Genomic DNA, 12,638 nt, shown 5'->3' with positions numbered 1-12,638 from the left:
AAGGGCAGACTGATTGTACTGAAGTTGGTCCATCGGATGACTTCAGAACAACCAGCCCGTCGTGTTCTTTTTTTGTACAATCACTGCCGGTGGCTATAACCTCCAGCACTGATCATTGTATTCTGATGGCGGGGAAACCTTCCACTCTCAGAACACAATGACTCCACAAGAGGGATTCTTCCCATCAACACTGACTGTGCTGATGGGGAATCAAGCGATTTTCTTTCCTTCAATCTGTGGAAGAAGAACCGAAAATTGAAAATGTATGTCTAGCCTTAGACCAAATAATCCAAAATATCCAGAGAAGACATTTATTGTCCTCCACATGTCCATTGTCCTTGTCCATGTATGGATGGACGCCCACCATCATCTACTGGAAGGTCAGGGATTATCTTACCTGACTGCATTATATATGTAATACATTCTCTATTCATCATCTCTTCATAAAGTCCATCCAGTTCCACCAATAAAAGAGAAGAAATCCTCCAATCCCATCTACACAATCCTATACCTACAGAGGATCCAGAGGAAGGCCAAATAAAGGACGCTCCAATTTACTCCAGCAGGGGAAATGGGGGGAGGAATGATTGTCTATTCATTGATGATTTATTGGTAGAATAATGGAGAGTATAGGGGTGTCAGAGGAGATTCCTCAATGATCTGAGATGGGAAGAAAACAGAGGAATCCCAGGAAGACCCGGAGGACTCTGATAGATGGAATCTGAATATTTCTGGGATCCTCATAGAGGGATATATGTTATATGAGGGGGGAGGGGAGTGCACTGTGACCTGACTGGGATCTGTATTCTGTCTGTGCAGGAAAAGTCCAGGAAATATTCACCCGGCCGGGATCTGACCTTCTCATCCCCATTAGAAATCATCTCACCCTCAACCGTACAGATACAAGGAGATGTGACCGGATTATCTGGTACTATGAGAAATTTCCTGGAGTCTGGAAGAGAATATCTCAACACACGAATTGTAATCCGTCTGATCTCAGATATTTCCCCAATACAAGGATATCAGAGAATGGAAGTCTGATCATATCCAATGTGACTCCGGAGAATGACGGGATATACCATGTGTATATAAAGAACTCTACAAGACACCTTATACAGAGAGATGATTACTTCATCCATGTAGAAGGTAAGTCCACCCAACCCCCACCCCCAGTCCTAGCAGTGTCCTCCCCGCTCCGTGTCTTTATATACACCGTCCATGTAGAAGGTAAGTCCATCCAACCCCCACCCCCAGTCCTAGCAGTGTCCTCCCCGCTCCGTGTCTTTATATACACCGTCCATGTAGAAGGTAAGTCCACCCAACCCCCACCCCCAGTCCTAGCAGTGTCCTCCCCGCTCCGTGTCTTTATATACACCCTCCATGTAGAAGGTAAGTCCATCCAACCCCCACCCCCAGTCCTAGCAGTGTCCTCCCCGCTCCGTGTCTTTATATACACCCTCCATGTAGAAGGTAAATTCAGTTTACTGGGATGGAGCTGATTCTTCAGCAGGGTGGAGTTTCTGCCAACAGCAGCCAATCAGTTTTCACATCTCAGGAAAAAAGGACTTGAGAATTCTGATTGGTCGCTGTGGGCAGCCCCTCCCCCTGTGCTCATTTTCCTCTCTCACTATGAGGACTCCATGATCTGGATGGTGGGAATTCTGCTGATGGGTGACAATGGTGGATCTCCAGCTGGAAAAACAGACGGGGTGTGAAGATCTCCTCCTTCACCTGAGAGGGGAAATCTTCACCCCTCCCCCCTGCACAGATGTTGGGGGATTCCCAGCATGGGGGGATTTACATCTCCGGAGACTCTTCATCCCAGAAGACTCCACCAAGAACCACTGGGCGGAGGTCTCCTTTAGAGGGAACTCCTCACATCCTGTTTTGTATCATCCACTTTGTATTACAATGTACAGAATATCTCTCACACAGCAGTAGCCATGTACAATGTTCTTAGAGCCGATCATCCAGATGAGATTGTACAGCGCTGTGTATGGGGGTCACATGACTGAAGACAATGGGTGTGATGTTAGTGGGGGGATTTAGTGTTGGGGGAGGGGTGCACACAGACACAATCTATCTCCTCCAGTCTCCAGGAAGATGTCTGCACACCTGATTATAGGTATGGATGGGGGAGGGGCATGCTGTGTATATATTGGATCTGATCAATGGAAATGATTGTCTCTCTCAGTTCCAGTATCGGTTCCGCTCCTCCATGTCTCATGTCTCCGGAATGGCAGCGCTGAGATCTCCTGCAGGGTGGAGGAGGGGACTAAGCCGAATATCAGTCTATCTGTGATTGGAGGATCCCAGGAGAGATATTCCACATCCGCCAATAACATTACAGCCATTGTGGGGTCCCCGGGGCCCTGGAACATCACCTGTACTGTGGAGAATGATTTCAGCCAGTCGGAGGAGAGCAGAGCCGGGGTCACCTGTCCAGGGGAGGAGAGATCGGGGGATGGGCACAGAGCAGGTGGGAGGGGCCGGAAACAGATAAACACAGAGCTCCGCCTACTGACTGAATAGAGAATATGAAATATATACAGTAATTATAGATTGATCTCACATGTTTTATTTTTAGTCCTGACCATAATAAAAATACATTATAACATTATTTACAATCATAGCGGCACATAAAATTCCTCTCCCTACAGTCCAAAGTTTTACATTTTTGTATGAATTTCCATTCCCATTCCAGTCTTTTGGAATGATTAGGGATCAGCTTCAGGTTCGGGTCAAACATGAGACTCCCCCACATCCAGTCTATGGGATGTTCAGTGAAGGACAGGAGAACAAAGTGGGCAGATTTCTCCACTTCTCCCCCCAATCCTCCGCCCGGCATTTAGCGGTGATATCACTAATGTCAGTAAATGACAGATCCCTGCCGGCTTCATTCTGTGTGTAACAATCCACCGAGGACTCCGAGTGACATCACTGACATGATGAGGTCATCACTCCTACATGGTCTATGACATCACTGACTCAATGAGGTCATCACTCCTACATGGTCTATGACATCACTGACACAATGAGGTCATCACTCCTACATGGTCTATGACATCACTGACACAATGAGGTCATGACCCCTACATGGTCTATGACATCACTGACACAATGAGGTCATCACCCCCACATGGTCTATGACATCACTGACACAATGAGGTCATGACCCCTACATGGTCTATGACATCACTGACACAATGAGGTCATCACCCCTACATGGTCTATGACATCACTGACACAATGAGGTCATAACCCCTACATGGTCTATGACATCACTGACACAATGAGGTCATGACCCCTACATGGTCTATGACATCACTGACACAATGAGGTCATCACCCCTACATGGTCTATGACAACACTGACACAATGAGGTCATCACCCCTACATGGTCTATGACATCACTGACACAATGAGGTCATCACCGCTACATGGTCTATGACATCACTGACAAAATGAGGTTATAACCTCTACATGGTCTATGACATCACTGACACAATGAGGTCATCACCCCTACATGGTGTATGACATCACTGACACAATGAGGTTATTACCCTGTTTAGTCAATAACATCACCCATCACATTTCAGCAGCGTCAGGCAGCTGTCCTTTACACACAGCAGTTTTCGGGGGGCAGCATTGTCATTGTGGATGTGGGGGCTCATCGGAATCTAAAAGTCTTCTTTAACCCCTTCACGACTATGGTATGCAAATTTGCGTTCATGGCTTGAATGGGGTTATCAGTTGCAGACATCACTCCGGTACCATTTTTTTTAGAGCTGTCGGTTGGCTATTTATTAGAGATGAGCCAAACACCTCCCCCCCAGTTCGGTTTGTGGCAGAACATGCGAACAGGCAAAAAATGTGTTTGAACACGTGAACACTGTTAAATCTATGGGACACGAACCTGAATAATCAAAAGTTCTAATTTTAAAGGCTTATATGCAAGTTATTGTCATAAAAAGTGTTTGGGGACCCGGGTCCTGCCCCAGGGGACATGGATCAATGCAAAAAAATTTTTTCAAAACATCCATTTTTTCGGGAGCAGTGATTTTAATAATTATTAAAGTGAAACAATAACAGTGTAATATTCCTTTAAATTTCATACCTGGGGGGTCTGACAGCAAAATTCAATTTCTAAAGGAAATAAAAGTCATTTAAAACTACTCGCGGCTATAATGAATTGTCGGTCCAACAATAAACATAAAAGTTCATAGATAAAAACAACAAGGGGATTCCCCACAGGGGAACCCCAAACCAAAATGTAAAAAAAAATGTGTGGGGGTCCCCTTAAATTCCATACCAGGCTCTTCAGGTCTGGTTTGGATATTAAGGGGAACCCCGCATCAAAATTAAATAAAAAAATGGCATGGGGTCCCCCTCAAAATCCATACCAGCCCCGTCTCGGGAGGAGAAGAGCGGAGGAAGAAGAAGATGAAGAAGAAGATGGAGATGAAGATGGAGAAGAAGAACAATACTGAAGGAAGACCAGAAGAAAGAAGATGAAAGAAGAAGCACAAAGAAGAAGAAATTAATAAAGGACTTGTCAAAAACCGTCTCTTGTCTTTTTTAATCTTTTTGTGAAATGGTAGGGGTACATTTGTACCCCATTACCAATTCACACAGTGGGGGCTGGACCTGGGGTTCCTCTTGTTAAAGTGGGCTTCCAGATTCCGATAAGCCCCCACGCTTGCAGACCCCCAAAAACCACCGGGCAAGGGTTATGGGGATGAGGCCCTTCTGCCCATCAATTTGAGGACAAGGTGCTTTGAGGGGCTACCTCCAAGCACCCTCCCAATGTTGAGGGCATGTGGCCTGGTACGGTTAAGGAGGGGGCACACTCTCTCATCCCCCCTCTCTTCCTGCAGCCTGCCAGGTTGCGTGCTCAGGTAAGGGTCTGGTATGGATTTTTGAGGGGACCCCATGCCATTTAAAAAAAAAAAAATTACATTTTGGTTCTGGGTTCCCCTGTGGGGAAATCCCCATGCTGTTTTTATCAATGACTTTTATGTGTACTGCGGACCGACAATTCATTGTAGCCGCAAGTAGTTTTAAATGATTTTTTTTCCTTTATAAATGTAATTTTGCTGTCAGACTGTTCTATGCACAGGAAACATGCCCCCCTTTACAGGCATACTATAGACACCCCCCAGGTACGAAATTTAATGGAATATTTCATTTTTATTGTTTCAGTTAAGCATTATTAAAATCACTGCTCCCAAAAAAAACTGACATTTTTAAATCTTTTTTTGCATCAATACATGTCCCCTGGGGCAGGAGCCGGGTCCCCAAACACTTTTTAGGACATATTAGCCTTTACAATGAACACTTTTGATTTCTCCCATAGACTTTTAAAGGATGTTTCGCAGCTATTAAATTTGCCGCAAACACCCCAAGTTGTTCGCTATTCAGTGAACTGGTGAACACCTGATGGTTGAGATGCACTTAGTTTGACTCGAATATCGGGCTCATCCCTTCTACAGAGTATAAAAGAGAAGAGAGGCGCCTCTAAGTGTAGCAATATGGTTACATTTATTGAAGGTACAGCATTTAGCAACTCACATGGTTGATGAATAAAAGAGACACATCTAAGTATGGAGACATCCGGGGTAAAGCTGTCCACATAGACCATCCCCCGCACCACTGTAACCATATTGCTACACTTAGAGGCGCCTCTCCTCTCTTTTATACTCAGTTGTGACGTGACGCTACTTGTATATGAAGACATCACTTGTATATCGAGTTAAAATTTATTTAAACATTTTGATTGTATTGCAAAATGCTCTCAAACCAAGTTACTCTCAAACCGAGGTTTTATTGTAGTAAATAAACTGTAAAGGACGAGCATCAAATGTAAAGCTTTAAGGACTCCGCCTCTCGCTGGTTCTTATTTTTAAGGGCTTTGTTTGCCCAGCAAGTTCAACAAACAAACATAGGATTCCCTCACAGGGGTTTTCAGCATTCCTTTTTCCATTAACAAAAATGACATTCCTTCTAGTTGTCTCTCACTTGCAGCACTGCAGCTCTGGCCTTACACTCCAGCCCTTTGTCTGTCCCGTACAGGACTGTCTCACCAACCAACCACCTTGGTGCACACAGCTAGCAGCCTCTTGCTGCACTGGCTCCCCGTAGAGCCCTCCTGACTCCTGGTACTCAGACTTCCTGTCTGCCGGGGTGGAGCCCAGAACTATGGTCAGGTTACTACTAAAAGCCAAGCACACACCTGACCAATCAGTATGCTGGCTGTTCTCCAATAGTGATGGCCGAACGGTTCGCCCGGCGGTCGTTTCGCGGCGAATTTCGGTCGTTCGCGGTCCGCACGTTCGCTCGCCTTTTCCCGTCGTTCGCCCCGGCGGACTTACGTGTTTAATGTGTAAAAGAACTTTGACCTATGATGACACGTCTGTCATGGGGTACAGGCCAGCCAATTGAGACATGACAGCACATGGACACTTGGACATTCCCCCTAACCTATAAATAGACCCGATCCGGTGGCCATTTTACATTCTTTCTTCTGTCACTATAGGGAAAGGTTGCTGTGTGGAGTAGGGATAGATAAATCGCTAGCTATTTGGTACACAAAAGTTCTTTTCAGGACTGGTATAGGTGTTAGGTGTATATAGGTTTGCTGTGCTACTGATTCTTGCAGCAGCCTGAGTGTCTTTTGTCAGTTTAGAGAAAGGGAAAGGACGGTGTGTGCTGCAGGGACAGCCAGATTAGTCATCATCATTATCATCATCATCATCATCATCATTAGCTGTTACTATCAGGTCCACAAAAGAGCTGTTCCAGTAACCACTAATCTTTCCATTATACTCTTTTGCCACTTTGTATAGGGACAGGAAGGAAGCAGTGTTGTCAGGCAGTGAGGGTCAGATTAAAGACTTGCTGCTACTATTAGTTCCACAAAGGTTCTTTTCAGGACTGGTATCAGTGGTATGGTAATAGGCTTGTACACGTATAATATTCTTTCTTCCAAATATAGAAAGGATATTATACTTGACTGCTGCCCTTCTGCTGCAGTCTGCTAATCATTCACAACTCACTTGTTCCACAAAGGTCCTTATAAGGACTGGTAACTTGGTCTAGGGTGCTACAGTACATAGGGTTCAGTGCGCCAGTGAGGTACAGTCTGCTGTTCTGTAAGGACCGCTATCGGTCCACAATACATAGGTTTGAGGTGCACCACTGCTGACTACTGCCCTATACTGCAGCAGTCCTTCATTGGTATAGGGACTGACGTACAGTCTGCTAATCACTAACACACAACCTGCTTGGTCCACAAAGGTCCTTATAAGGACTGGTAACTTGGTCTAGGGTGCTACAGTACATAGGGTTCAGTGCGCCAGTGCGGTACAGTCTGCTGTTCTGTAAGGACCGCTATCGGTCCACAATACATAGGTTTGAGGTGCACCACTGCTGACTGCTGCCCTATACTGCAGCAGTCCTTCATTGGTATAGGGACTGACGTACAGTCTGCTAATCACTAACACACAACCTGCTTGGTCCACAAAGGTCCTTATAAGGACTGGTAACTTGGTCTAGGGTGCTACAGTACATAGGGTTCAGTGCGCCAGTGCGGTACAGTCTGCTGTTCTGTAAGGACCGCTATCGGTCCACAATACATAGGTTTGAGGTGCACCACTGCTGACTGCTGCCCTATACTGCAGCAGTCCTTCATTGGTATAGGGACTGACGTACAGTCTGCTAATCACTAACACACAACCTGCTTGGTCCACAAAGGTCCTTATAAGGACTGGTAACTTGGTCTAGGGTGCTACAGTACATAGGGTTCAGTGCGCCAGTGCGGTACAGTCTGCTGTTCTGTAAGGACCGCTATCGGTCCACAATACATAGGTTTGAGGTGCACCACTGCTGACTGCTGCCCTATACTGCAGCAGTCCTTCATTGGTATAGGGACTGACGTACAGTCTGCTAATCACTAACACACAACCTACTTGGTCCACAAAGGTCCTTATAAGGACTGGTAACTTGGTGAAGGGTGCTACAGTACATAGGGTTGAGTGAGGCACAGTCTGCTGTTCTGTAAGGACTGGTATCGGTCCACAATAGATAGGGTTGAGGTGCACCACTGCTGACCGCTGCCCTATACTGCAGCAGTCGTTCATCGGTATAGGGACTAAGAGTTTTGTCACAGGGTCATTTAAAAAATGACAGGCAGAGGAAGAGGCAGGCCCTTCCGCAGGGGTGGTAGGGGTAGGGCAGGAGCAACAGGCTTGAGCCAAAGTGGGAAGTTGCAGAAGGTGCGTTCAATTACTTTAAAGGATGCACCAGACTTGATTGAGTGGCTCGCTCAGCCTTACTCTTCTGCACCCTCCTCATCCTCTCGATCTGCACCCTCTTCTTCACTCTCTGCTATGTGCACCCCCAAAGACACTACCACCAACAACACCACCACCACCACCACCACATACCTTCCGCTTGAGTCACTGGAATTATTTTCCGATCCATATCAAGAGGACATTTCTGATGCGCAGCCACTCTTGGTATTGGATCAGGAAGAGGAGGTAGCAACAACCGCTACTCAGCAGTCTGACGACAGTACCCAGATCAGCCCAAGGAGGAGGTTGGTCCCCGGTGTTGCTGCCTACTCCGAGATCTCTACTTATAGCAGTGGAGAAGGTGACGTTGATGATGACGTGTCTAGTGATGTCACGTGGGTGCCCACAAGAGAGGAGCTGGAGGAGAGGTCAGAGGGAGATATGGACCAGCAGATAGGGAGGAGAAGCAGGAATAACTTACATTGCACAGGAGGGACAAAGCAGACTGCAAATGTATCAGGAGCGAGTCATCGACCATGTACGATCACATCTGGCGCTCCCAGGACACCGGCACATGGCTCCGCAGTGTGGGCTTTTTTTAACGTGTCCGCTGCTGACAATAGCGTTGCCATCTGCAATCTTTGCAGTCAACGCATTAGTCGCGGTAAGCCCAACACTCACCTAGGGACGACCGCCTTAAGAAGGCACATGAGCAGCCATCACCGAGCCCAGTGGGAGCAACGGAACACTCAAAGCCACACTGCAGGCTCTCACCGCCCAGCCTCGTCTTCTCCTTCTCCTCTCTCCTCACAATTGTCCACCACTCCACCTTCCATCACGCCAAGCTCACATTTTCCTGCAAAAAGGCAGGCTTCCGTGGGCCTAATGTTTGAGCGTAAAAGAATGATGACGCCGGATAACCCTCTTGCCCAACGGTTGACAGCTGGGTTGTCAGAACTGATAGCCCGCCAACTACTGCCATATAAACTGGTGGACTCGGAGGCCTTTCGCAAATTTGTGGCCATTGGAACTCCACAATGGAAGGTCCCAGGAAGGAAGTATTTCTCGGAGAAGGGCATCCCAGAGCTATATGGCCATGTTCAGCGGCAAGTGAATGTATCTCTGGCACACAGTGTCGGTGCCAAGATACATCTGACCACAGACACGTGGTCTAGCAAACACGGGCAGGGAAGGTATATCAGTTTTACTGCCCACTGGGTGAACCTTCTGACGGCCGTCAAGCATGTAACCCGTGGCACCCGTGTAGATTTGGTTTTACCGCCACGGATTGCATGCAGGCCTGACTCTTCTTCTCCTCCTCCTCCTACTCCATCCTCCTCCCTTTCCTCCTCAGCTGGCTCCTCCTTTTCCGCTGCTAGCGTCTCTTCCGCTGCACCGCCCAAGCTCCCCAGAACCTATTCCACATGCCAGGTGAGACGTTGCCATGCCGTGCTGCGTCTGTTGTGCCTGGAAGCCAAGAGCCACACTGGCCCGGCACTCCTTTCAGCTTTGCGTTCACAGGCAGATCAGTGGCTAACACCGCTCAATTTGACAGTTGGTAAAGTGGTGTGTGACAATGGTGCCAATCTGCTTAGCGCATTGAAACAGGGCAAAATCACGCACGTGCCATGCATGGCACACGTCTTAAACTTGGTCGTGCAGCGATTCCTTCTCAAATACCCTGGGGTCCAGGACATCTTGCGGCAGGCAAGGAAAATCTCGGCCCATTTCAGAAGATCTTACACGGCCATGGCTCGCCTTGCTGACATTCAGCGGCGACACCATCTGCCGGTCAGACGTCTTATTTGCAATTCCCCGACGCAATGGAACTCAACCTTCTATATGCTTGATAGGCTGCTCCAGCAGAAACGTGCAGTTAACGTCTACCTGTATGAACTCTGCGAAAGAAACGGTTCTGGGGAGCTGGGGTTTTTTTCACCACGCCAGTGGCTGCTCATGCGCGACGCATGCAGACTTCTGCAGCCATTTGAGGAGATCACCAAACTGGTCAGTCGCAGCCATGGCGCCATCAGTGACATGGTACCTTATGCCTTCTTTATGGAGCGTGCATTGCGTCGTGTCATTGATCAGGCTGTGGAGGAGCAGGAGCGGGAAGATGAGGAAGTCGCAATGCTGGATGAATTCCCAGGGGGGCTACTCTATCTGAGACAAGTCAACAACAGGAGTCTGAAGAGGAGTCACAGGAGGATGGTGCCGGGGCGGATGAGGAGGAGCAAGAAGAGCGTGCTTTAAACCTTTCTGGGATCCCTGTTGTGCGTGGATGGGGAGAGGAGAATGAAGAGGACGACATTATCCTGGATGATGAGCAGGAGCCAGGCCACCACACCGCTTCCACTTTAGTGCAAATGGGGGCCTTCATGCTCCAGTGTTTTAATAGGGACCCCCATATAAAAAGCATAAGGGTCAAGGACCAGTACTGGGTGGCAACGTACTTAGACCCCCGGTACAAACACAAAATGGCGGAAATGTTACCGCCGTCGCAGAGGGCTGTCAGAATGCAGCACTCCCAGGCCTTGCTTCGAGAAATGCTGCATTCTGCTTTTGCGTGCGCTGGCAGAGGAGCAATTCCCACTCCCAGAGAAGGAGTTGTGGGTACCAATCCAACAGCGCCTGCAAGAAGAGGCCGGTTTGAAGATGTGTTGGTGACTTCGGATATGAGGTCATTCTTTCAGCTGACCCATCGACAGGTGTCATCCGGATCCAGCATCAGGGAACGCCTAGACCGTCAGGTGTCCGACTACATCGGGTTAACGGCCGATGTGAACGCTCTGAGGAGTGATGAACCCCTGGACTACTGGGTGGGCAGGCTTGACCTCTGGCCAGAGCTTGCCCAATTTGCAATCGAACTGTTGGCTTGCCCCTCGTCCAGTGTCCTGTCCAAAAGGACGTTCAGCGCAGCAGGAGGGATCGTGACCGATAAGCGTACTCGCCTAGCTCACGACAGTGTTAACTACCTCACATTTCTAAAAATGAATGAGGCATGGATCTCGGAGGAATTCAACACATGTGACCAGTAGACCATGTAAATGTCTATAAACTATTTTTTTTAATCAAGCACAGAGACCTTCTTTCTTCATTTGGCTCACTTCCTTGTCCCAAAAAAGCACACCGTACTATATGCCCGTACCCTCCTCTTTGAAGAGGTTGAGCGGTGTCATATTTCTACTGGGGCTGCTTATGAGGGGCTCCCACCATCCCTGTGCTGTGCTGACTTCCTCCTGGGGGTTCTTATTATGAGGGGCTCCCACCATCCCTGTGCTGTGCTGACTTCCTCCTGGGGCTGCTTACGGTGCTGCTGTCAGTGCTGCATATCACGGTGCTGGGGTGAGTGCTTAATGTCACGCTTCTGATGTCAGTGCTGTATGTCACGGTGCTGCTGTCAGTGATGTATATCACGGTGCTGATGTCAGTGCTGTATGTCACGCTTCTGATGTCAGTGCTGTATGTCACGGTGCTGCTGTCAGTGATGTATATCACGGTGCTGATGTCAGTGCTGTATGTCACGCTTCTGATGTCAGTGCTGTATGTCACGGTGCTGCTGTCAGTGATGTATATCACGGTGCTGATGTCAGTGCTGTATGTCACGCTTCTGATGTCAGTGCTGTATATCACGGTGCTGCTGTCAGTGATGTATATCACGGTGCTGATGTCAGTGCTGTATGTCACGCTTCTGATGTCAGTGCTGTATATCACGGTGCTGCTGTCAGTGATGTATATCACGGTGCTGCTGTCAGTGCTCTCTATCACGGTGTTGCTGTCCATGCTGTATGTCACGGTACTGGTGTCAATGCTGTATGTCACGCTGCTGATGTCAGTGCCCTCTATCACAGTGCTGTTGTCAGATGCCTCTATCACGGTGCAGGTGTCATTGCTGTATGTCACGCTGCTGGTGATCATCTCCTGCACCCTCTTCTCTGCCTACCCTGGTCCCTGACCTTCCCTCACCTCCATTGCCTTCATGCGCTCCACAGTCCTGAATTGTCACAACAATTTCCCATATAAAAAAAGAATGCTTGTAGTTGTCGATCCCAAATTCACCTCATACATGTGTTATGTCATTGGCCATGTGGTGGGACTATGATTTCCCTGCTAATAATTACCTAGTGGCCGCAAATTCGCCCTAAAGGTTTGAAACGTTCGCCTCCCATTGAAGTCAATGGAGCCCGCGGCGAACGTTCGGTTTCGCGAACGTTCAGCCCCGTTCGCGGTAAGCGTTCGCGAAACGTCCCGTCGGAAGTTCGTCCATCACTATTCTCCAAATCAGGACCCAGGACTGGGGATTTCATCCCACCCGGATCTCTCGGAAATCCCCGGGCTCCAGGTCCC

The 12,638-nt window shown here is 48.2% G+C and overlaps 1 protein-coding gene across 1 annotated transcript in view; it reads left to right on the top strand.

Moving 5' to 3' along the window:
- The window catches only part of LOC143981489 (uncharacterized), a 40,809-nt gene that overhangs the window by 26,262 nt on the left and 1,909 nt on the right, over positions 1-12,638 (top strand). Inside the window, exons 5-6 of the mRNA XM_077479358.1 lie at positions 820-1,146; positions 2,195-2,479. Of these exons, the coding sequence (XP_077335484.1) occupies positions 820-1,146; positions 2,195-2,479 (612 nt within the window). The remainder of the gene's footprint in view (positions 1-819; positions 1,147-2,194; positions 2,480-12,638) is intronic.

This window comes from Lithobates pipiens, unplaced genomic scaffold (assembly GCF_037356315.1).
Source record: "Lithobates pipiens isolate NorthernLeopardFrog02 unplaced genomic scaffold, aLitPip1_a1.2 Scaffold_16, whole genome shotgun sequence".
Taxonomy (NCBI): Eukaryota; Metazoa; Chordata; class Amphibia; order Anura; family Ranidae; genus Lithobates; species Lithobates pipiens.
This window is presented reverse-complemented; position numbering and strand designations above follow the sequence as displayed.